We start from the raw sequence: 24,533 nt of genomic DNA, 5'->3' as shown, positions 1-24,533 counted from the left end.
TCAGATGAAAAGTGAGAAGTGATCATTGCATTTGGCAACATACATGATTGTCAGTGACCTTGACTCTGCAGGGGTGGGGTCTGGAAGCCAAGTTGGAATCCATCCAAGAGTGACTGGGAAATCAGGGAGTGGCAATCTGTAGGAGGTAGATTTTTGAGTAGCCTGCTCAGGGGGTGGGCATCATGTGTTTCAGCATCACCAGATTATTTCATCACATTCCAAACTGAGCTCACGCAGTGTTTCTCTTCCTGAATGTTCCATTACTAATAGACTCGCCTTCCTCTAGGGGTCCAGACAGGAACCCTCAATGGAGAGTGTCCTCCTCTCCTTCCTCCGCTTATCTCCGTGGGATCAGTTGCCGGGACTGTCGAGCTTTCTCCATGGCACTTTGCAAACCTGACTCCTCCTGTTTATTGCCCTTGCCACTTCAGTTGCTCTTCCCAGGCACTAATTAGCTCTTCTTCAAACTCCTCTGTAGTTTCCTGAGTACTCCCTGCTTTTATTCTCCCCCTTGTCAGTAGAGCTATCCATCACAGCTAGAATGTTCTTCCTAAAGCATAGCTTTGCTCCTGCTACTCTGCTAAAAATAAAACCAGATCCTTTTAGCCCGGCACTCAGAACCCTCTACCTTTTAACCTTGTCTCCCACACCTTTCTCTTCGTTCAGCCCACTGTTCTCAAGTGTTTGTTCTTGCCTAATCTGTAACCTGCATCATCTGACCTTCGTGCCTCAGTCTCACTGTCACGTCTGCTTGGCAAGCCTGGCCCTCCCTCCTCTTCCATCGTCTGTACCTTCAGATGCTTATGACCCCTCATAAATGTGCGGTCCTCCCAAAAAACCAGGAAATTTCAAGGCTTTCAGTGCCACTGCGTCACTGTATCAGTCCCTTCAAAGTTCCCTAACACCGATTTCTCCTTTACACCACAGTTATCCTTCCCTTCGCTCCCTCAGCCAGTGTTCCTTTTTAGGAAGTGGGCACAGGAATGATTTCCTGTCTGGAAGGAAGTTTCTCGGAGAATTTTACTAACAGCGTGGGTCATGATATTCTTTAAATAGAGGACGCGTACACAGGGCGCGCCGCCGGGCTTCTCCCCGTTTCTGGGTCAGCACCTTCCCGCGGAGGAGAGGGGGCGGCCAGAGGGTTGAGGTGAGCACGCACCTCCTGGTAAGCGGCGGCTTTCCTGCATCGGGCAGCCAGCCGTCAGCCAAGTAGACACTGGATGGTTTGCCTGGCTTTGAGTTGTTGGGGTCTGGGGACTGGGGGTGGGAGCAGGGGGAGACGTCTCTGAAATTACTCGAGTTCTGGCTTTTTAAAACAGAAGGTGCCTTTTGGGGGTTTTGCTCAGTGTTCCACATTCTAAAAGGCGGAAAGCCCGCATGGTCTCACGCTTCTAATCAGAAAAGAATTACTCGTTACAGGGGTGCCTGGGTGGCACAGCGGTTAAGCGTCTGCCTTCGGCTCAGGGCGTTATCCTGGCGTTCTGGGATCGAGCCCCACATCAGGCTCCTCCGCTATGAGCCTGCTTCTTCCTCTCCCACTCCCCCTGCTTGTGTTCCCTCTCTCGCTGGCTGTCTCTATCTCTATCTAATAAATAAATAAAATCTTAAAAAAAAAAAACAAAAAATTACTCGTTACAGTATGGAGCTGAGGGGTCTGTCTGCTCTTCCACCCGTTGGGGGGCTGGGGGAGCTGCGCCTGTGAGGAGGGCAGCAGCGGGAAGCACATCGAAGGTGTGTCCCTGCACGGTGTTCTCTGACGATCCGTGTTGCCTCTCAGTGAGGCACTTCCAGTTTCACCCCATTATTGGAGGGTGAAGTAAGGTTTAGGCACGTTTAACTTGTACCGAATTAATCTTTCAAGAATGAAGTGGAACTGTTGGCTGAAGGGAAGCAATTGCGTTTTCTTTTTTAAGGATGAGATTGAAAATGACTTTGTCTCAGTTGCTGGAGCGCAGTTATGAGGAGTCAGTGTTTCCAGAAACGAGGAGTGAGGTGACCGTCTGATTTCAGAGCCTTCCCTTGGCTGTGACAGGAAGATTCCGTGTCTAGCCTTCCAGCAGGCAGATTGCCCGTCCCCTCCACCAGCGGGTAATTGTAGTCAACTATTTTGGGACACGAGGGGTGTTGTAATTAGTAGTGTGGAATACTGACTCGCGCGTTCAAAATAGCCCTCGATGTTTAGAAAAACCTAGAGTGCAAATAAGAGATGAATGTCTCCTATTTTGAGTGGGATAACAAGCTTTTACTAAATAAACTCACCTCCTCGACAGTACTTCTCATCAGGACCGCTAAGGAGGGAAAATCGAGTTACAAAATCGTGAAGGAAAACCAGAAAACAACTTACTTTGACTTCTTTGTCAAAAATGTTTTGTTCTGTGATTGTTCATCTATTTTCTGCTGCCGTGCATTTCCCCAGGAGACTTGGTCTCTCAGGATCCTTAATTGACACTGACGCAGTGACAGACCACAGCGTGTCCTGGAGGCTTTGCCCTTTTGTGTCAGGATGAGCCGTGGACCTCAGTCCTTTGATACGCGCTTTCCTCTTTCACTTAAAAGGGGAGATAACTGTTCCTATTCTGGATGATTTTTAACGAAACATCTTAAAAATCTCTGATTTAATGTGCAGATTGTTAAGTGCTTTTATAAACTGATTCTTATGTATGGGTCATAGCTGGTATTAAAATGCTTTTTGTTTTTTTATAAGTGTTTTATTGTTTAAATTCTAGTAGAATTTTTTTAAGCCATTAATAAAGTAATAGCAGAAAAACTGAAAATAGTTGCTTTAGACTAATTGTATTGGTAATTTCAGTAAAGCATATGGGAACATTCAGAAACACCACTCTGGACTTTTAAAGTATATGCATTTTTATATAATCTAAGAGCAGTTTCCACTGGGAATGGATTATTTTAAAATTTACATTTTCTTAACAGACAAAAAAAAAAAAAAAAGCCAGACTCTTAATACAGAGAACAATAAACGGGTGGTTGCCAGAGGGGCGGGAGGGTGGAGGGATGGGGGAAATAGATAAGGAGCATGAAGAGATACAGATTTCTAGTTATAAAAGAAATAAGTCACAGAGATGGAAAGTACAGCATCGGGAATATAGTCAGTAATATTGGAGTAATGTTGTTTGGTGACAGATGGTGATGACATTTATTGTGGTGAGCACTGAGCAATGTATAGAATTGTTGAATCATTTATGTTGCACACCTGAAACTAATATAACACTGTATGTAATTATACTTCAAATAAACAAATAAAATTTACATTTTTTTTTTTCCTACAGGAAGGAACTCGAAACCTTCAAAGGTAATTTTGTGTTTAATTCTTCACTTTAAAGTAAATGAGAGTTAATCGATGTCAGATGTTCTCTCTGGATGATGAACTCATTCCTTTTTCTTTAAATCAATTTACATCAAAAAAAGTTTACTTAATCCTGTTTTTGTAAGTTTTATTTAACCACAAGTGGTTTTGATACCCTCTGAGCTATAACACACATACTAAGTGAGAGTTTCTGCTGATGACCATTGCAAGTAATATGTTAGGATGGCATAGTCCTAACTTTGACGTTGTTGGGAATCCTAGTTTGAGAAGATTCTGGTTTCTCATGTGCACAGTCTGGGCCATGTGGAGAGGGCATGGTGGTAAAGATGGAGATGTGCCCCTGCGATCCATCCATCAGTCACCTGAACTTCCAAAAGGTGTTCAGTGCTGGGTCCTGCCCTGCCACCTGTCTTGTAACTTTGGATAAGTCTCTCGTCTTATTCAGCTCGGTTTCTCCATCTGTAAAATGAGAAGCTGTATGAACTATATCCTGAGATACCAAAAGCACCCCACATTGCCTTTTCATTTTAGGGAACTTTTGAAAGTGGGACACTGGAAAAATAACTCCAGGTCACGTTGACCCTTACTGGTCATGGAACAGCACTAGTGCAAAATAGAGAAAACCACAAACTCTCCAGCAGCCCCAAGTCCTTCCAGCGCGCTGTTTTTCAATTACTGATGAGCAATTGCACAGAGAAGTCACTGTTCTCCGACAGACTCATCCCAGTAACTAGGAAGGCTTTGAATTATTGCCTTTTATAGTACACATTAAACTAGTTTTATGCTTATTGTATTTCACATAGAAGCTAGTATTGACTAAGATTTACCGAATGAGTAAAGATTTTCCAGTTTATCATTTACCGTTGAATTGTTTATGTGTATGGTCTGTTTAGATGTTTTGGGAAAATGAATAACCTTCAAGATTAAAGTTAGAAAGGCTATTCCTACTGTGACTCTAATTGAACAGACTTGTTTTGGCTGGATTTCTGTTTGACTGACTACAGTTAGAGTAAAATGATTGAGTTCGTGGCCAGTTTGTTGAGGGTAATGCTAAGTGATCATGTGATAGAATGTGTTCTTATGGTTATCATTATTCCTAATCAATTTGTGCACCAGGACTCATCTACGTTATTTTCCATCAGTGGTTGAAAATAAGATTTGAAGTCCTCATAAAATGTTTCTTTTGTTTTTCCTCATTCTTTCTTTTTGTTGGCTAGCATCTTATGTAACATTAGGAGAAGAAGAAAAGCAATCAAGTTAATATTGAAAGACAGGCAGGGACACAGATGATGCAAAATGTCAACCTCACTTCCATCTCAGTACCGGGGCCTTTTTTTTTTTCTTTTTTGGTATGACAATATTCACAGTAGAAGAAGAAACCAGCCATTTGCAAAAGGTTAGGTAGTGTTACATATTACCCAAGAGAATAATTCAGTTTATGCCGACGTATCTCATTTATACACACGTGCCTAATTATGGTATGGCATGTAACGGCACATACGCCCATACGCCGAGTAAAGCTCTCATATTTGAACAAGCTGTAAATTGATTATTGCATCATATCAAAATTTTTTAGTACCAGTATTCATTGAAGATTATTTCCTCCTGAGTGTTTTGCTAATATTTCAAAAGCATGAGTAGCACATAATAAAAAGGACGTGTAACTATTCTTCCAAGGCATTCATGGAAGAAAACACATGGAGGAAAAAAGAAAAAAAAAATCATACGAATTGTAACAGTTTCTTACTGTTTGAGTGTTGTGTTTGGCTTTGCATTATAGGTCGCAAGAAGGCAAAAGATGTTACTTAGTCTAATTGTTTTATTCAACTCTCGTAGTTGTATTTGGAAGCTTTTTTTTCCAAGTCAATGAAAAGCTAACTTTGGGGAACAAAAACAAAATTAGTAACCCTCAAAATTAGTGGTACAGATCAGTATTATCCACGTTCTGGATTTTTTCCTTCTGTACTCCATGGATGTTAGCGAGAAAAGAATCCCATTCCCAGGTGCCGCTCTATAATTTTACTGAAACTGGCTATTTATTGTTTGTTTTTTAAATTATTGGCAACAGGAAAAGTTTTCTGTGTTCCCTGAATATTGCTTTGTTTTTTGTTTGTTTTATTAAGAGAGAGGTAGCCGGGTTGCTGGGGGTGGGGGTGGGGGCGGGGAGACAGAGGGAGAGAGAGAATCTTAAGCAGATTCCCTGCTCAGCATGGAGCCCGATGCGGGGCTCCGTCTCACGACCTTGAGATCATGATCTGAGCTGAAATCAAGAGTCAGATGCCTAACCGACTGAGCCATGTAGGCTCCCCTGAATATTGCATTTTAAAAAAACTTTTAAATGATAGTCCCTTGAATATTAAAGAATAGAAAAAGGAGAGTAGGATTTCAGAAATCATAATTTTTAATTTTCAGTGGGGAAGGAATTCCATTACTGTAAGCATATGTAGAGTAAATAAGGTTTTCACAGTCCTTAAGAACATAGGAAATTGGCCATGAATAGACTAGTCTGTTCACTAGGTGTTATTTATCATTTTTCCATTTTAATTTTAAAAATAGGTTGTCATTCCATGTATATATCTAAGATTCACTCTTAAGATTTATATAGTCTAAGTCTAGAAATACTGCGTCACTGGATTGGGTATGGCTCATACCTCCATCGTTCCTAACTTAAAGTGGCTTTACTATGCAGACTCCTGTCTTCACTTAAGCGCCCCATCAAATTAACCGTCGTTCTCTGTAAGATGTACCGACTGATGCACAGAGCATGCTGAATACTGAAGGCTGATAGGCTCCTCACCGGTACACCCAAGTGCTTTTATTTCCACTGCTTGCATTGAATGCTCACCCAGGGTGAGTTGTTTGCTCTCCAACTCATGTATACTTGTTATGATAATCTGCAGTTCAGTTAAATATCAGAGAAAATGATGAAACCTCAGTGTTCAGGAGAACCGTTTGTAAGAAAACTAAGTCGACAGCTTTGGAAGACTTGGTATAGGGAAATAGATTTTAAAATTGCTGCAAAAGGTAAAATTCAGAATTAGAAAAGAATTGGGAAAAAAATAATAAAAATCCTGGAAGGTTCTGTACATGGATTGTTTCACACATCTTAGATTCCTGCTCTGCTTTTTAAAACAGACTGGAAATTTTATTCATGGTAGTACAGGTGGCTTGTGCAAGAACTTGCAATCAAGGGACCTATGCTCAAAAAATTCACAAAAGTATGGTTATATTTTATATTAAAGTGTTTGTATATGTGTTTTTAATGGATTCCTATATTAACTGCTTTTTAAAAAATTAAATGACTGGGGCACCTGAGCGGTGCAGATGGTTGAGCGTCCCGCCTCTTGATTTCGGCTTAGGTCTTGATGTCAGGGTCGTGAGATCGAGCCCCATGTCGGGCTCCGCACTCAAAGTGGAGTGTGCTTGAGATTCTCTCTCCCTCTCCTTCTGTCCCTCCCACTTGAGCACTCTCTCTCTCTCTCTAAAATAAATAAATAAATAAATCTTAAAAAATTAAATGACCAACAGGGAATCCAGTTGTATCATATAAGAGGATGTCCATTGTAATCTCCTTAACATAAAATTACCCAGCCATGTAATAGATGTGACTGACAGTGTGAAGACATGTCAGGATTTAGGAGTTACACTATCAGAGTAAGTGGATCATCATGAGAGTATGTGGGCAAAAGCAGCTAAGGCCAGCCTGGTACAGTGTGATCACAGTTATGGCTTAGCTATGGAAAGCAAAGCCAATGAAGGACATAGGGCAGAGTGGTCCGAGAAATGGGAGGAAGACCAAGACAATTTAGTGATAAGGAAGGACAGAGAGGAGAAAGTTTAAAGGAGAAGTGGTTATCCGTGATATAAGTAATGCGGAATGGGGAAATCCCATTGGATTTGACAATGAACAGATTGTCATATTGGTAATTGGTGATCGGAAAGAGCTGTTTGTAAAGGGAGAATCCAGATTGCAAATCAGAAGTATATGAGAAGTTAGCATACAAAGGTGATGTGAACTCAGTATTCTTTCTAGAATGAGAGGAAAGAAATGAAAAAGTAACTTGAGCTAGAATCAGGGTCTAGATCGGGGGAGAGGGTGAAATTGAGGTTATTAAGGAGTTGAGTAAGATCCTGGAGAAGATGGAAAGCAATGATATCCGGATGGATTATCCTTGGAAAGGATCCAGGGACATCTCTTTCCCCGAAACCTTAGAGAAGGAAAGATGCCTGGTAATATGGGGAAAAGACACAGAGGGAAGAAACAATTTTTTGAGAATCCATTTAGGGTAAGATGGTCTGAATTTTGCAGGGCTAGGACCAGAAGTAGAAATAAAAACTGAAACAAATATGCTTTAGTTAACACAGAGTTGGGAATTGGGAGGACACGTACAGTGGGTCAGCAGTTCGGTAATCTTGGAAGCTAATGAGAGCATGGTTAAAATGCCGGGCCATGGAATTCAGGCTGGCAGGGAGAGGCCTGACTAGACCAGGAAAATAAGCAAGATAGGAGGCACGGGGGATGGTGTGGACCATAAAGATGGAGAACACATCAATGGTTGAGGAAGATCTTGTGGTCAAGGACGGAAGTTTGAGATCTTAGAGGTGTCATCCCAGTGATGACAATCACTAAATTTGAGTGAAAATAGAAGTCATAACATTGTAGAGGTTATCTGATTCAGAGAGTTCTGACACCACTGGGAGTCTCACTTGTTTGGATGACTCTGGGATATGAACTATAGATATTTCTGGCTTGGCAGGCCTTAGCATGCTGTAAATCTGTATGTATGATAGATGGTAAACCTGGGTGGAGCGTGTTGACTCCATTCAAGAGTTACCTTAACATGTAAGGTACAACTGTCCAGCTGCCATGTGGCAATATTTAAGTGATGGAGACTCAGGTTGGATCATATAATTGCCCTGTCCTCAAGGAGCTAAAGCCTTGGGCTAAAGCTTGTAGGACAAAAGGCAAATATATATGTTTAATATAACGTAAAAAATATTATAAATAAGCACACTAACACAGGAGTAATGGACTAGTCAGAGAGAGGCCACAGCCCTTGAGCTGGATCTGAATGAGGAGTGCATGCGAGGTCGAAAAGGGTAATAAGGACATTCCAGAAAGAGGAAAGAACAATTGCAAAGATGCAGAAATGTTTATTTTGAGAACACAAGTGAAGATTTAACTTCTTGTTCAATGAGGGAACTACAAATAATTTGTTACAGTGAAAGCATATGGTGTGTGGGGCTGAAATAGGGAAGCAGTTGAGATGTAGGCAGGGAACAAATGATACACAGCCTCACATGTCACACCAAGGAGTTAGGCTTTTTCCTTTGGGCCAGTGGTCTCCAAGGAGGGGTGTGACTCTGCAGAATAATAGGAGTGGAGAAGAAGACTGGAGCTTCACTTGTTTCTTTTTATGCCTCCCTTATAAATTGCAATTTTTGTGTATATTATATAATCAACTGGTACAGGACTTCATGTATATGATTTATAAATATACAAGTCTGCGTTACATGTTCAAGGTTTTTAACTCATGGTGGAGGTCCATGGTAAGGGAGCTTAGAGGAGCGTTCTGCTGCAGCTGCTAGATACAGGGTAGGCGGTGGGGGGGGGGCGAACGGACGGGTTTCATTAGGGTCATAGAATCAGATTTGCATTATAGAGCAAGTGTTCTGGTATCATGTAGAAGATCCGGTTGGAAAGAGCAAATCTAGAGGAAGAGATTTGTTGGGAAACTTAAAAAGATTTTAATTGAAGGCAGTGGTGGATTGGAGAGAAAGACACTGAGTGGAGTAAAAAGATTTCTATTAACTGCGTGGGGTTCCTCTTAGACTTCTGGCTAGGACATTTGCACACATAGGTTTTTTTCATGCAGCAAGGAAAGTGATACAGGTCAGAGCAGATTTGGGAGGGAGTGGTAGTGATATTGGCTGTTTTTTGGGGGGAGGGGTGATCAAAGTATCACTTTGCAGGCAAGTTCCCCATAACCTCACAAAACTTCTTGGTATCCAGTAGATTGAGAAATTATTTTTTTTTAAGATTTTATTTATTTATTAGAGAGAGAGCACAAGTAGGCAGAGGGAGAGGGAGAAGCAGGGAGCCCGACATGGGGCTCGATCCTGGGACCCTGGGACCATGATCTGAGCCAAGGGCAGACACTTCACCAACTGAGCCACCCAGGAGCCCCGAGAAACGGGTTTTGAAAACGATTTTATTGAGGTTTGATTTGTGTACGGCAAGATTCCTCCATCTTTAAGTGTACGCTCCAGTGATCTGTACTAAATTCACAGAGTTGTGCAGCCATCACCACAATCGAGTGTTACAGCATTTCCATCCACACAGTGGTTCCTTTCTGCCTGTTTGCGCTTTACCACCAGCTTGCCTCCCCGGTCCCAGGCCGTCCAGTAATCAGTGTGTCTCTATCAGTTTGCCTTTTCTGGGCATTTCATATAAATGCCATCATATAATTTGTAGTCTTTTTGCATCTGGATTCTTTCACTTAGTTTTAAATGTTTGAGCTTCATCCATGTTGTAACAGTGTTCTTTTTTTATGGGCGAGTTGATATTACACGTATGAATACATTACATTTTGTTCGTGCGTTCACCAGCTGACGGACATTTGGATGGCTTCCAGTTTGGAGCTATTATGGAAAATGCTGCTAGGAGCGTTCATTGCAAGTCTGTGTGTGGACATGTGTTTTCATTTCTCTTGGGCGTATAGCTAAGGCTGGAGTTTCTGGGTCATGGCATAAGTTTAAATTGAACTTTCTAAGAAGCTATGTGACTGTTTTCCAAAGGGCCCGCAACGTCCCCACCAGCCACGCATGAGGGCTTGTTTTTCTCCTCCTTGCCAACACTTGTTATCGTTAACTCTTACAAGTAGGTCTGTGATCCATTCTCTCCCATGATCCCTTTTGAGATATTTTTTCTGTTTGTGGGGTGTAAGAGTCTGAGTTGTTTTTTTATTGTTTTGTTTTGTTTCACGTATCGATACCTAGTTGGCCCAGAACTATTTTTCGGTTGGACTGTCTTTTCCCCCATTGAATTGCTTTGATACCTTTGCAGGAAAACAGTGGCCATAAATAGAAGAGTTTACTTCTGGATTCTCAGTTTCGTCCCTTTTTGCCAGCACCACACTGCCTTGATTACTGTAGCTTTGTAATAAGTTTTGAAATTGGGAAGTATGAGTCCTCCAACTTTGATTTAAAAATTGGTTTGGCTATTTTATTTTAGGTCCTTAGAAGTTCCATATAAATGTTAGGATCATTGTGTCAATCCTTTAAAAAAGAAAGAATGCTGGGGTTTGGATAGGGGTTGTGTTGAATTTATAGATCAATTTGGCAAGAATTGCTGTCTTAATATTGAGTCTTCCAATCCATGAACAAGAACTGTGTTTCCATTTCTTTAAATCTTCTTTGATTTTTCTCAGCAGTGTTTTATTTGCCATATGTAAGTCTTGGGCTTTTGTTAAATTTAGCCCTAACTGTGTTATTCTTGTTGAGTGAATTCTGTCTTGCTCATTAAATGTGAGGTGTCGGTGAGACATTACTAGTAGACGTGTCTAATGGGCCCGTGGACCTTAGGAGAAGGATCTGAGCTATATTTGGGAGTGGTCAGCATACAGGCGGAAGAGGAAGGCTTGGGTTCGGATGAAATTGCCCACCGTGAGCAGGCAGAATCCACAAGAGGATGACCATGGATAGAAATCTAGGAAGCGCTACCATTCACCAGACAGACATCAGAAAAGAACTCCATTTGGGGCGCCTGGGTGGCACAGCGGTTGGGCGTCTGCCTTCGGCTCAGGGCGTGATCCCAGCGTTGTGGGATTGAGCCCCCACATCAGGCTCCTCCGCTATGAGCCTGCTTCTTCCTCCCCCACTCCCCCTGCTTGTGTTCCCTCTCTCGCTGGCTGTCTTTATCTCTGTCGAATAAATAAATAAAATCTTAAAAAAAAAAAAAAACAACTCCATTTGACCCTTGGACAACATGGGTGATAGGGGCGCTGTGTAGAACTTTCGACTCCCCCAAAAACGTAACTACTGTAACCTTCTGTTGACTGGAAGCCTTACCAATAGCGTTAAACAGTCGATGCACACAGATTTTGTGTGGTATATGTATTATCTACTGAATCCTCAAAGTAAGCTAGGGAAAAGAAAATGTCATTAAGCAACTCATGAAGAGAAAAATACATTTACAGTGCTGTCCTGCAGTTATTGAAACAAATTCACATGTAAGTGGATCTGTGCCATTTCAAACCCGTGTTGTTCAAGGGCCAGCTGTAGTTGCTTGTAGCAGAGGCTGAGGACAGTCAGCCACAGAGATGAGGGTTTGAAAACCAAACAGAACATTTCCAGGAAATGTCAAGAAGCAGCAGCGTACCGTTGTGGAGAGGGCAAAGAAAAGGGTCGCTTAATCTGGCAGTCGGAAGCTGATCGGGGATGTCACTGGAACGGTTTCAGCAGCGTGGGTGTTCGCATGTGAGGGGGAGTGGAGGCCGGATGGTGGAGGACCAGGGCACGGGGGGAATGTTCTGGCTTGCTCACCACTGGCGCCTGGGTGCTTGGCACATTGGTGGTTCCTAAGTGTCCGAATGAGAAGTAGATACAGTGCTTTCAAAAGCGAAGGCTCAGGGGAGGACAGAGAGGGTAGAGGAGAGGGTTAGGGTCACAGGAGGAATTTTTTTTTAATTTGTGAGAAACTTGAATCTATTTGTGTGAAAAGGGAAAAGAGGCCGTAGAGACGGTAGAGGCCGAATATGAGGGCGAGGGGCTGGCAGAGCCATCACTCAGAGTAGTCCAGAGGGAGTGGGGTTTCGAGCATACTGTTCTGAAACTGGAAGAGACAGCTGACAAGTGTTTGTAACCATTGGAATTGTGATGATTTAAGATACTTATTAAAAACACATAGCACACTCTAAGCCACTGGTTAGTGTTGCTGAATTTGAAGCAAGCTTTAGGCTGAATTTATGTTAAAAATGAAGTGGGGGGAATTTAAAGATACCTTATGTGTTATGAAATGACCTGTATTCTTAATCTTCATCTTATTACTTCCGATAGTGGGGTTTCTTCTCACTTTTGGCATGTCATGGGTACGTCTGTGTGTCTAAAGGACAAATGCACACGAACTGAGGGTATTTTCAGCCCCCACCCCCCCGTGGTGGAGCAGCATTTGGTACGGCCCCAAGATCTGTGCATACATCTTTGCACACCAGAGCCCTGAGAGCTTGCAGTTGGCTTTTATAGAGGCAGTAGATTCCGATACATGTCTGCTTAAGCCATCCGCAGAAAACTAGCAGGCTTCCCACAGTCTCTCTGGAAAAACCTGCTCCTGGCTGCAGCCTGGCTCCCTTTGTTCTCCGTCTCAGAAGATGCGCACCAGGGGAGCTGCCTGGTGACTGGAGCTTTCACTTGACCGGCACTGAGCTTCGGTTTACTTGTGCACTTCCCACATCCATGTCATCTCCAGGACTCACCGAAGAGAGTCCGAGGACTCCCTGTAGGTGGAACTTTATTTTATGTTTTTCCTTCACTGCTTTTCTTTATCATTTTTACCTCCATGCTTGAGTACATGGCAGTGTTTGCATGGTATGCAGGTGATATATGACTAAAAAGCAGAAATTCAATTGCAGTTTGATTTGAATCTTCAAGCAGTACATGCTAACGAGAGCATGGCTCGTTTCTTTATATTGCCAAGTAGTAATTACCAAACTAATACCTGAAACAAATAAATTAAAAAATGTTGCAGGGAAATCTAGGACTTTGGATTTTATAATATTGTGTCTGATCGTCCATCAGGTGAAGTACACCAGACAGTCATTCATATGAGGCAGCGTTTATATTAAAAGATAAATGTAAAATACCAGGAAAGTCACGCCAGCTATTAGAATAGTGACTCCAGTTCTTACGGGACAGCTCCATAAAACCAGTTCAGCATCCCTTGCTGCTAGTGTGTTCATTTTCCAGCAAGCAGTTAATACAGTTAAATATGTGAGCCCTAGCCAACTGTGGAAAGTTAAGATTCATCCCATGCTACTCTGTGGGTCTATCTAAAATGGCTGATTTTCCTAATGGATGTTGAAAATGTCATATGCTTCTTACAGATTAAAAAAAATACGTATTCTTTTCCTGATTCTGCAGAATTTCACACCTTGTATCACTTGTTGGCTAGAGGCCCTGGTTTTAGTGATGTCTATCTGTGGTATTATTATAAATACATATACAAGGACACTAAACTTGTGGAATTGACTGCAAAAAATTATACCTTAAAATTAATTGGTGGCTTTGTTGTTGTTGAGAAATCTATTTATCCATGGAGAAAACCGAATAATTTTTAATAATTATTACATTTTTAAAAACTCCATATTATTGCATTTTTTAGGTGTCATGCCATGTTAGTATATCCTGCCCTGTCAGAGAGAAGCCCACTTGTTTTCGGGGGGAAAAAACAAAAGAAGTACATGTTGTCCCAATATATTACCCTCTCATGATTATTCTGTTTTTTAGATCACAAATAAGAATAAGGTACATCAGACCTGAGTGCATGGAAGGTTCCTTCGTGTTCTCCCTCTCTCCTGTCCATCTTGTGTATAGTATAGCAAAGCGGTCAGGCTTCTTCAGCTTAGATAGCAGTATTCACTGGAGCAAAACGGAGCTCACGAATTCATTATAAAATTAGAGCATTAATGCAATGAAATTTTAACTTGAGGTATTACCATGTTTTTGTTCATTATTTTAATTGTTCAGAAATAAACTGGTAAGAGTGGAGGAAGTGAGAACTTTAGTATTTATTTTTAAAGTATTTATTTATAGGCAATCTGTAATAAATAGCATCTTCTTCCGTCAGTCATACTATCTTAACATAGTTGTTTTGAGTAAAGCTTTGAACATAGATATAATGTGGTATTCAATTTTAAAATTTCATATTATTCATTTAAGAAATTATTCTCTGAAAATCTTGACTTGTTGATGAATCCCTGCAAGATTTTTAAGTATCTGCTTGTCTTTTTTTTTTCCTTCAACATGTCAATATAAGTGTATATTTGTTTTTAAAAACCAGCTTTATATCCTTTAACTTAATATTTAAATAAAGTGACTGTGTCCTGTAGCACAGAAATATTTATATCCTGTCTGCTAATTTGGGTTCTTAGTTTATTTTTAAGACCCAGTTGATTCTTTGTTCTAATCCCCTATCAGAAGATGGCGTACTGTGGCATGACCTAGGACTCTCAAAGGTGATGTTTATATTCAAGGGGAACTGGAATTCTAACAGCTTGTTTGGGTATTAAACTACACAAAAGTAGAGCCTTGGGTTTAGGTTGTGATGCTTAAATGTTACCTTTCTGTGATTCCTTATACTGATTATATACCACTGTTGTGTAACCAGTAATTATAGCAATAGTGTATTGTAGCATCGCATGAGGACAACTTTGTGTTGTGTACCATATATGCTTGGTATCATGAATGAATACAGCTGTTGTGTTTCATTACCTTTCTGCTAGAACACAGTATAAACTTGACAGCAAAAATTACACCTTTCAGAAAAGTCGATTCCAGTACCACAAAAAGGAGAGTTCTATGAAAATGTTACCTGTCAGACTCAAAAAGAGATTTTATATGGAGCCGTGTGATTTCGTGTCAGGTTTTTGGAGGGTTGTGCCGGAAAATAATGTGTAGGCTCGTATAGTGGAAACTGTTTCGGGCACCTTCTCAGAAGACTGGTAGCTGCCTGGTGATTTTTAGAGACTTCGGGACAGGGGAGAACTCAAGGGACCCTCTGAGCCCTACATGCGCTCTCCCGTTAAATGTTCGTCTGACTTTCCTTGTGGATCTGTGCCCATTCTATGAAATTTGGTCAGTTTGACCACAGCTGAGGAATAAAACACTGTTTACCCTAAGATAAAGGAAGTCACTACAGAAACGCTGGAACCATACCAAGGTGTTTCCCTCACGTTTCTCTTGTTCTGAAGGAAGGAAGCGTTAGTATAAGGTAACGAAGAGGAGCTTAAGGTACTGACTGGCAGGCTGTTCACTTCCAAGTCTCTAATTACCGTCTGGAAAATGTGTGAAGGAAGTACTGTAGTTGTCGATACGATGATAGTGAACAGTCAGAAACGTACTAGGTGAGGATCACTCATAGTCCTGTTTACATTTAGTTTTAATTGAAAGTAAAAGTACTTGTAATGAAAGCTATCTCAGTAAATGGAATAAAAAGTAAACAGTATTTGAATATACAAACTTGACACCAGGAGTTGTTCCTTTTTCACTTTGTAAAATTAATGTGACACAGAAGGATAGCTACCAGCGTTTAATCTTGTTATTTCTATTAAAATTATATTAAAGAGAAGGAAACAATTATGTATCTGTAGTATGCTGGCTTATCCTAGCACCACCGTAGCTCAGTTAGTACGATAGTTACCAACCCATAAGATGAGAAAATTGAGACTCAGAAGTTCAGCCAGTCACCCGACCAGCGAGCATCTCTGCAGGGACTTAAACCCCGGAATGTCTGCCCTCAGAACTTGTGCCTTTCTCACTTCACGACAGTTCATGGGAAGTGAGGAAAAACGGACAGTACAAATGAGACCAATTTTCTGTTCCTGTAGTTTTTTCCTTTATGTATTGTATTTATAGCTATTTATTGTATGTCCCACTCTCTTTCTGTACCAGATCAACTTAAATTCACGTGCTTCAATAGCTAAGTAGCTTACTGAGATTTCATCTTTAAGTTCATTTTACCTGCTTACTGGTCTTGCTGAGTTGCTCTCCTTTGGTGATGCCTGACAGTTCTATTTATTTAAGTTTTGCTTAGTTAACATACAGTGCAATATTGGTTTCTGGAGTAGAATTCAATGATTCGTCAGTTACGTGGACAACACCCAGTGCTCATCACAAGTGTCCTCCAGCTAGCCCAGCCCAGACCCCCACACCATCCTGCATCAACCCTCAGTTTGTTCTCTATCATTAAGAGTTTCCTATGGTTTGTTTCACCTCTCTCCTTCTCCCCCCCCTTCCCATTATGTTCATCTGTTTTCCTTCTTAAATTCCACATATGAGTGAGATCATGTGGTATTTTTCTTTCTCTGACTTGTTTCACTTAGCATAATACACTCTAGCTCCATCCATGTTGTTGCAAATGGCAAGAGTTCATTCTTTTTGATGGCTGAGTAATATTCCATTGTACATATATACCACATCTTTTATCCATTCATCAATGGATGGACATCTGGGCTCTCTCCATGGTTTATGCCTGACTGTTTTAAGGACAAATACAAACAGAAACCCAGTGTAAGAAAGGGCATGGGGGGCAAGCTGTTGGATGCTACAGAACCCTGGAAAGATTCCTCTCAATTTGGGATGTGGATTGAGGTTGAAATCAGGACTGAAAGACTTATAAAGGCCTCCCGATCCTTTCCTCATACCATACCTGGGTCTGATGTAAGAAATTGAACTCTTCTTAAGATATAGTCTTTTTCCTTCAGATACTGATTTCTACCTAATAGTTTTAAAGGACTTTCAGACAGCGTCCCCTGTCTCTACCTCTGGAATCCTATCTTAGGAAAACCTTCTCAGTCCTATAATCAATCCAGCATCCTATCCTTTGTAGAATCCCTTTGTGGGCAGTTCTGAGGATGTATGTTTAGAGTTGGTTGAACATCTTTATACTCCACTGACTTTCCTGAGTTTCAGAGTCTTAGTTCCCTCACCTTTTTATCCCCAGTACCTGGTTAGAGATGCTTTGTTCTCCTGGTCACCCTTTTCTGGACACACCGTGGTATTCCAGTACCGCTTAGGAAAATGGGTGTGTGAAACTGCCGTCTTCCAGAAGTGGGGACTAGTAACGTAGCATTCACTTTTTTACCTGTTTAGTTCATGTTTAACCACAATGCCCATGTCTTTTTTAGTAGGAAAGTGCCCCCATATTTTAATTTTTTTTAATGACTATAAAAACAAAATGTCTCTATTGTGGACAATTTACAAAAAGCCACCAAGAAAAAAACTGAACCACTAGTCAGAAGCACTCTCTAAAGTTTTGGTGCGCATACACACACACACACACACACACACACACACACACACACACACCCTTTCCTCGATTTATGATGGGGATTATGTCCTGATAAACCCGTTCATTGAAAGTTAAAAATGCATGAATATTGCTAACCTTTTGGACATCATAGCTCAGTCTAGCCTGCCGTAATCATGCTCAGAGTGCTTATATTAGCCTACCATTGGGCAGAAGCATCTAGAACAAAGCCTATTTCATATATGACTAGCCTGGGAAAAGGTCAACATTCAGAACTCAAAGTATGGCTTCCACAGAGCGCATATCACTTCTGCACCATCATAAAGTTGAAAAATTGTGAGTCAAACCATCGTAAGTCGGGGACTATGTACACACACATATGTATACACAGATAGATCCAAAGTTGAGATAGCATATAAACAGCTTTGTTCCTTGCATTTTCACATTATGAGTATTGCCTCATGTCATTATAATGAGTTTTTTAAAAATACTGTTTTCCCGTTGGGAATTTAGGTCGTTACTGGTTTTATGCTGTAATTAGCACTGCTGTGCATGCATATTTTCATAGGGTCACATTTTTTTAAAGTCTAAGGGTATTCTATTTTTTCAGTTCTTGGTGTCTGTTGACCATTAGCTTTTTAGAAGGGTTATTTATGCCAGTTTGCACCTTCACTGACAGTGTGACTGGACTGCCTCACATACCCTCACGTGAGAATTTTTTTCCTTTTAATACAGTAAAAGTAAAATGTGATTATTGATTGAGGTGCAGTGGTGAGATGAAATTTGATTTATTGGCCTTTCATTGTGAACTGTTCTGTTCATGCTTTTTGCCACTTTCCTGTGAGGAATTATTGATGTGAACAAGACTGTTACATATTAAGGGTATCACGTTGTTGTCCTCTTGATTGCAGATCTCTTTCCCGGCTGGTTATTTGCCCTTTAATTTGTTTAACTTCATTAATTACATGCAGAATTTTCATATTTTGGTATATTCAAATGAGTATTTTAAAATTATGTTCTCCATTGCATTTATGCCTAAAAAATTTTTTCTCCTAATCCAAAAAAATTAATTTTAAATTGTAATTACTTCTAGTTTATTTTTTAATTTTTTTTCTTCTACTTTCTAGCTAGCTAAGTTTTATTTGCTGACTTTTCTAGCTACCCTGGAACTTATTTGGATGTACAGCATGAAGTGAGTCCTCAGTGTTTTGCCATTTAGGTCATTACTCTTTCTAGTCCTAGGGAATAATCCTGTGCTGTTCTCTACCTCTGCTGTTGGCAGATTTTAATTGGTTAAGTTAAACTGAGCAGCTGAATGTAGCTGGAAAAAACAAACTGCAAACCCAGCCCCCTTTCCCCGAGGCCGAGGCCGCACGGGTTACATTGTGTCCGCGGCTCCCTGGAGCGCCTTGAGCACAGACTGGCCAGCCTTCTTGGCTCCTCTTCTCTCGGGCTGCTGACCTCCCATCTCTTCTCCTCCTACCTGCTCCGTTTCTTCTGGTTTCACTGAGGAAACAGAAGCCATCAGAAGGGCACTTGTGCTTGTTCCCTCCCCTGATGCTCCCGGCCGCCTGCGTCTGTCCTACCCACCCCACCCCCCACGCCTGGGGACTGTCCCTGCTCCCAGAGCCACCGTCTCCATTTGTGCACTGCATCCTGTCTGTTCTCTCCTCCTTCGAGGCTTTGGCTGTTTTTCCCCCTCTTCCTGCATCATTAGTTTTAACCTCCTGCTGAATCATTCCCAGGGTGTGTTCTCATTTCCCCATAGTTCGCTGTCTCGTTCTGTCTCCTTTGCTTCCGTGTGCTTTCTGCTCACCCCTGCGAAATGGCGAAGGGCCCCCTGGGCTCCGTCCTTGGGCCTTTTCTCTTGCCTCCTGGGGTCCCTAGGCTTGAAATGCCCTCCGATGCTAATGACTCTCCGAGTAAACAGCTCCCGTCCTGGCCTCCCCACCAAATTCTCGAAGGGTACGTGCAGCTCCCAGCTGGGGATCGCTAGGTCGGTGCTCGCAGGCGTCTTACCCACAGCAGCTCGTCCTCCCACCTCCCTCAGTCTCCCCTGTGTTGGGGAACCATACTGCCATTCGTCGCAGGACCCAGGCCAGACATGGCCAGAAAGCGCTGCTGGATTCCTCTCTTGCTGTCACATCTCACACCCGGTTCCTTGTCCGTCCAGGCAGCTCTGCCTCTGCACCAGACCCCGCACCTGACCCCCTTTTCCTGTCTCCACTGCAACCTTGGTCCAGGCTGCCTGCCCCTGCCCCGGTTCCTCTCCCAGTCCCTGCTTCCACTCCCACTCGCCATCCTGGGGGTCACCTCCTTGCCCCAGCCGTGCACCTGGCTTCCTGTCACACCGACAGTACCATCTGAGCCCTTCCCGGGGTTCGCGAGGCCCTCCCCACACAGCCCCAGGCTCCCTCTCTGACCTCTCCTCCCATTCTCTTCCCGCTCCTCCCTCCTGGCCTCCTGGCTTCCTGCCTCCGTGGCCTCCTCAAGGGTCTCCTTCTCTTAAATTGTGCAGCCTTCTCTCTCTCCCTTTACCTGGCTTCATTTTATTTAGGACTTATTATTACTTGTTGTAGTGGTAGTAGTATTTTTGGTCAAAGTGCAAACCCGACCTACATTTATCTGGCTTTTCTCTGTTAGAGTGTCTGTGACAGTGATGGGTGCGGCACTGACCCCATGTTCATGGGCTGAGTAGAAAACTATGACAGCATCTTACGTCCTTGCTTTCTGGCTGGGACTCCTTTCAGCTCTGTTTCCAGACGTTGCCAGAACCCCCCTCCTGACACTTCACATCTGCCCCTGTCGCTAAGCCTCGGGTGGCTCTCTGATTCCCGCAGCTGTGTCTCCCACACGTCAGTCACGTGAGCGTCGCTTCCACAGCATTTGCCCTGCCCGTGCACAGTTCATACTGTTGTTAACTGATTTTCTGCACATCATTTAGAAATTGTATTTTTAAAGTACAGTTATTGATATACATGGAAAATTAGTGTCCCTTGACACGAATAGAAACTAATTGCAAAAGTGAACATGTAACTATTAACACTGTCCCAGCCCCAGAGGACCTTGCCTACAACAATTAAAAACACTGAGCCTCTGGATCACAGCTCTTTAACATGATGGATAAAATTCTTCTCGAAAGCTGTGCTCACCTCTCTGGCTTCTTCACATATTCCTCTGTCTTGTACGTCACAGTCCAGACACACTTCATCACCTGCTTCAGCCTTTGGTCGGCTCTTCTCGGCTCCATCTCTTCCCCCTCGTGCCCTCGTCTGCCTGTTACACCTTCATCTCTGAGGGCTGCTCAGTTGCCACCTCCTCTGGGAAGGCCTCCTTGAAAGCAGGTTAGGTAGGTGCCCTTCCATGGCACCCTTTCTGCTCCCAGGGCACCGTTAGTTGCCCCTCATCTAATTTATATTAAACTGTGGTTTTCTGCAGTGCTTTTTCCTGCAGGAGTAGATCGTGAGCTGCTTAAGCACAAGGATCCCGTCACACCCATCCGTGTAGGTCTCACACTGAGCCAGCGCCTGTGTGTGAATAAACGGCAGATGGATGAACCCGGCCCTGGGGGGTGAGCCATACGTACAAATAGGACAGAATGGTCAGGCTTTTGGTTCACAGGTACAGAAGTAAGACTGGCCTGTTTCAGAAGATGGCGAGACGTTTTGCCCAGTGGATGTGGGCCAGGAAAGGAGGCAGGGGGTGGAGAGGCCGCCTGTGGCGTAGCTGCTGGAGGGAAGTACCCAGCAAGGTGGGCACACGGCAGGTTGGGTCTGCCTCGGTCTGATGCAGCCGCTGACTTGACTTCTGCAGATGTTGTGTCCAAGCAGGTAGAGAGAGCAGAGTCTGGGCTCGGAGAAGGATGTTGTCCCAGGTGGGAGTATTAAAATTATGGAAACGGGAGGTTTTGTTAAATAGAGAAAGAGGTGGGGGAGAACGAGCACACGGTCTTCTGAGTGTCAGGAAAGGAAGAGATCGGGAACCACTGGATTTGTGTCTGCAGGGAGCTGGGGAGATGGGAGAGGACAGGGGGAGAATTTGGAGAGTGAGGGCAGGGGTGTGGTGAAGCAAGCCTCCTATGTATGTGTTAGTTACGCGGCCAAGTTGAAAAGGACTTGTTTTTTGCATTGAAGTTTTTGGGTGTAAGTTTCCCAAGTTATCTGCTATGTACAGGACTTGAGGGCAAAAGTTTTTTTTTTAAAAAACGACGCTCCTAGGAAGCATGAAGCCTGGCTAATACACAGGGCTTGCCGAAGACGCTGGGGTTGCCAGGAGTGTTTTCCATACTGAAGATTGTGAAGGCATACCACCTGCGGAGTTTCTCTTGAACCGGGCAGTTTTTTGAGAAGTGTTTTTCTCCTAAATCTATAATCAAGTTCGAAAAGAAACCTCAAGTCACACTGAAAGCTGTGTCGCCTGCAGGCCCCGCCCGCACAGCCTTGGTGGCGACTTTTCCCTCTCCTTCCTTGTGGGGGCGCTTTGTCAGCGCGGGCATTTTCGCTGCCAGTTTTGCCGATTCCGTTCTTTGTGCCTGAGTGAGACTGAATACCACAATGCCAATTACAGCGTGAAACATTACCATAAAACCAAAGCGACGTGGGGTCTCTTGCCCATATGAGTGATTGTGGGGAGTAGTGGCAAATATGTAGGGGGCGAGAGGGTTATTTCGTTTTTCTTTCCTTCGTTTTTCGTTTGCTTCCTATGTAGCCTTTTCTCCTATTGCCTTCAGAGGAGTCTGTATTGTAGTGTGCTCTGAAGAACACGTGTGTTTTGTTTTATCCAGAACTGTGGTAAGAAGGTTTATATTACTGTGTATCTTTATTTAAACTTAACACTGAATAGCACCAAAAAGTATTTAAAAAAGAAAAAGTCTCCGTGAAAGCCAGAAGATATGCCTTTAAATGGCACATTTGGTGTGTATAGAATAAACAGTGAAAACATTGCTGTTTTCTGGACTCAGACCGTTGTGCTTGCCTGGCAATATGACGTGCATTGTATTCAGAGAACATATCGCAGAAAATTGTGATTATGTTTACAGAATAAATCTGTTTTCAGTTCTCTGTTCAGAAAAATTAGTACATATCATGCCGTGGTGGAAAGCATTCCATTCAGATCAGAGCCCTCTCGCTCTTCTTTTAAGGTTGTACTGAATAATATTAGGAAACTTGGTGACACTCGCATTTTGCTCGAGAGAAACATCAGAGGACCTCACTGCAAACTAATAAATAGGTTTGTGTTTCATCGTGCCCAGGTAACTCCAAGGAAACTCTTCCTTTGAATGGTTAGACACTTCATTACCCTTCTCCTTCCCCGCAAATGTTTGAGCATTTGGGTGGTGCCCTGGGGGCTGGAGGGTGTTTATTTCCACGTGCATTGGAGAGTGACGGTAGATTCACTTCTAAACATTTTTGGTGAAAACCATATGCTCAGAGCGGACTGAAATGAATGTATACACGACATCCCACATTGTCCAGGTGATGTACTCTGGGTCTTGCCTGAGGGTCTCACAACCTTGACAGCTCCCGCGTGCCTGTGCCTTGGGCTCAGCTTCAGTAACTTAACCTTCTCTAAGGGAGCTCATTTTCTCCAGCCCCCCGCCCCATGGCTGACATGCTCTTGATCCATTTACGAAACGCCTGTGTTTGCTGCTGCTACATCCACTCTCTGCAGTGCTGAGGGAGCAAAGGCCGCTATGGAAGAGGCACCAGTGCCTGCAGCCCCAGCAGCTGCCACAGCGTCTGGCACACAGAGACCCTCAGCCGGTGTCAAGGGAGGGAGTCACCCATTTATGCACCGTCTGCATTTTCTCCTTGAACGCCCTTTAAGATTTGTGACGATGCTGAGAATCGGCATGGGATTCTTGTTTTGTGTATGTGCTCAGGTTCTGGAGACGTAAGTGTCAGAAACAAGGTGTCTTTGTACCTTTGAAACACTTCACCATCTGGATTTATTGTCGTTCTGACAAAGACCTTCAGCAACAGGTGCAGAGACTCTCCTTTATGTGTTAACATCATGCTGAGAATTTATATTAACTGCATGCAGCAGGAAGAAACGTTTATAGAGCGACCTTTCTGTTTCTTCATTTTTAAGAATTTTCCAGAGTATGGGGCACCTGGGTGGCTCAGTTGGTTAAGCATCTGTCTTTGACTCAGGTCATGGTCTCAGGGTCCTGAGATTGAGCCCTGCGTTGGGTTCCCTGCTCAACAGGGAGCCTGGTTCTCCCTCTCCCAGCTTGTTCTCTCTCTCTCTCAAACAAATAATAAAATCTTAAAAAAAAAAAAAAATTCCAGAGTTGACTCTTTACTATGGTTTATATAATAAGCTCATTAGAGTTGACTAGGTCAGAAATTATATTGATTGGATAAATCATATTCCTGAGTTTATAAAATGGCCTTTGGTTTAGTTTTGTTAATATATAGCATGCATCAAAAGTTTCCTGCATGATGATAAAGATGGAAGAGGACAGTGTCTACTTTTGTAAATTAATGTTGACCATTTTAATTTTCCTAAGTATGATATTAAAGACCAGACTACAAAATAGAGCTGGGAAAAACAGGGTAGGTGGAAATAGTAACTTTCCTCCTATTTAGGGGACTTAATCCTTAGACCATGCCTTTCGGGTTAACCCAGGTATATGTGTGCCTGTTCAGCAGGGTAGCAGGTGAGTGAGAGCATGGAATCTGGGCCAGACTAGAGGTGCTGAAACCTTGGCTTATCTGCTCTCTGAGTATGTTGTGTCCCCATTACCCAGTTTCAACAGCCAACGTATGGCTGGTCTTGGCCCATCACTTACCCCTGCCTGTTCCCTCCTCACTCCATTTTTAAAGGCAAATTCCAGGAAATATCATGTCTTATATAAAATAGCTCAGTGTATACCTCTAAAAATTTAGAGTTTTTAAACATACCCACAATGCCATTATTATACCTAAAATAATATAATTCCTTAATACCATTAAGACAGAGATTGTAATGTTAGGTTTCTTGGATTGGGTGACTCAGACGTTAAGCCATAAGTTGTATTTCTGTAATACCTACTTTATTAATTTCTATTTTACTAAATGTATGGTTTTGAATTGCTCTTTATTTCATCTTATACTGGTGGAAAACTTTGCCCTTCCTCTCCTAGGTTTTTTGGCAGATCTAATAATTAAATTGAGATAAGACACATAACAGGAGAAAAATAAA

The 24,533-nt window shown here is 42.6% G+C and overlaps 1 protein-coding gene across 4 annotated transcripts in view; it reads left to right on the top strand.

Annotated features, from left to right (window-relative positions):
• The window catches only part of DTNBP1 (dystrobrevin binding protein 1), a 130,258-nt gene that overhangs the window by 61,149 nt on the left and 44,576 nt on the right, over nt 1-24,533 (top strand). For all 4 annotated transcript variants that reach the window (XM_087858061.1, XM_087858062.1, XM_045811690.2 and 1 more), the window contains exon 7: nt 3,288-3,310. In XM_087858061.1, coding sequence (XP_087714187.1) covers nt 3,288-3,310 — 23 coding nt within the window. The remainder of the gene's footprint in view (nt 1-3,287; nt 3,311-24,533) is intronic.

This window comes from Ursus americanus, chromosome 32 (genome assembly GCF_024610735.1).
Source record: "Ursus americanus isolate L20-20 chromosome 32, mUrsAme1.1.p, whole genome shotgun sequence".
NCBI classification, from domain to species: Eukaryota; Metazoa; Chordata; class Mammalia; order Carnivora; family Ursidae; genus Ursus; species Ursus americanus.
The sequence above is the reverse complement of the archived record's forward strand: the minus strand, read 5'-3'. Positions and strand labels throughout refer to the sequence as shown.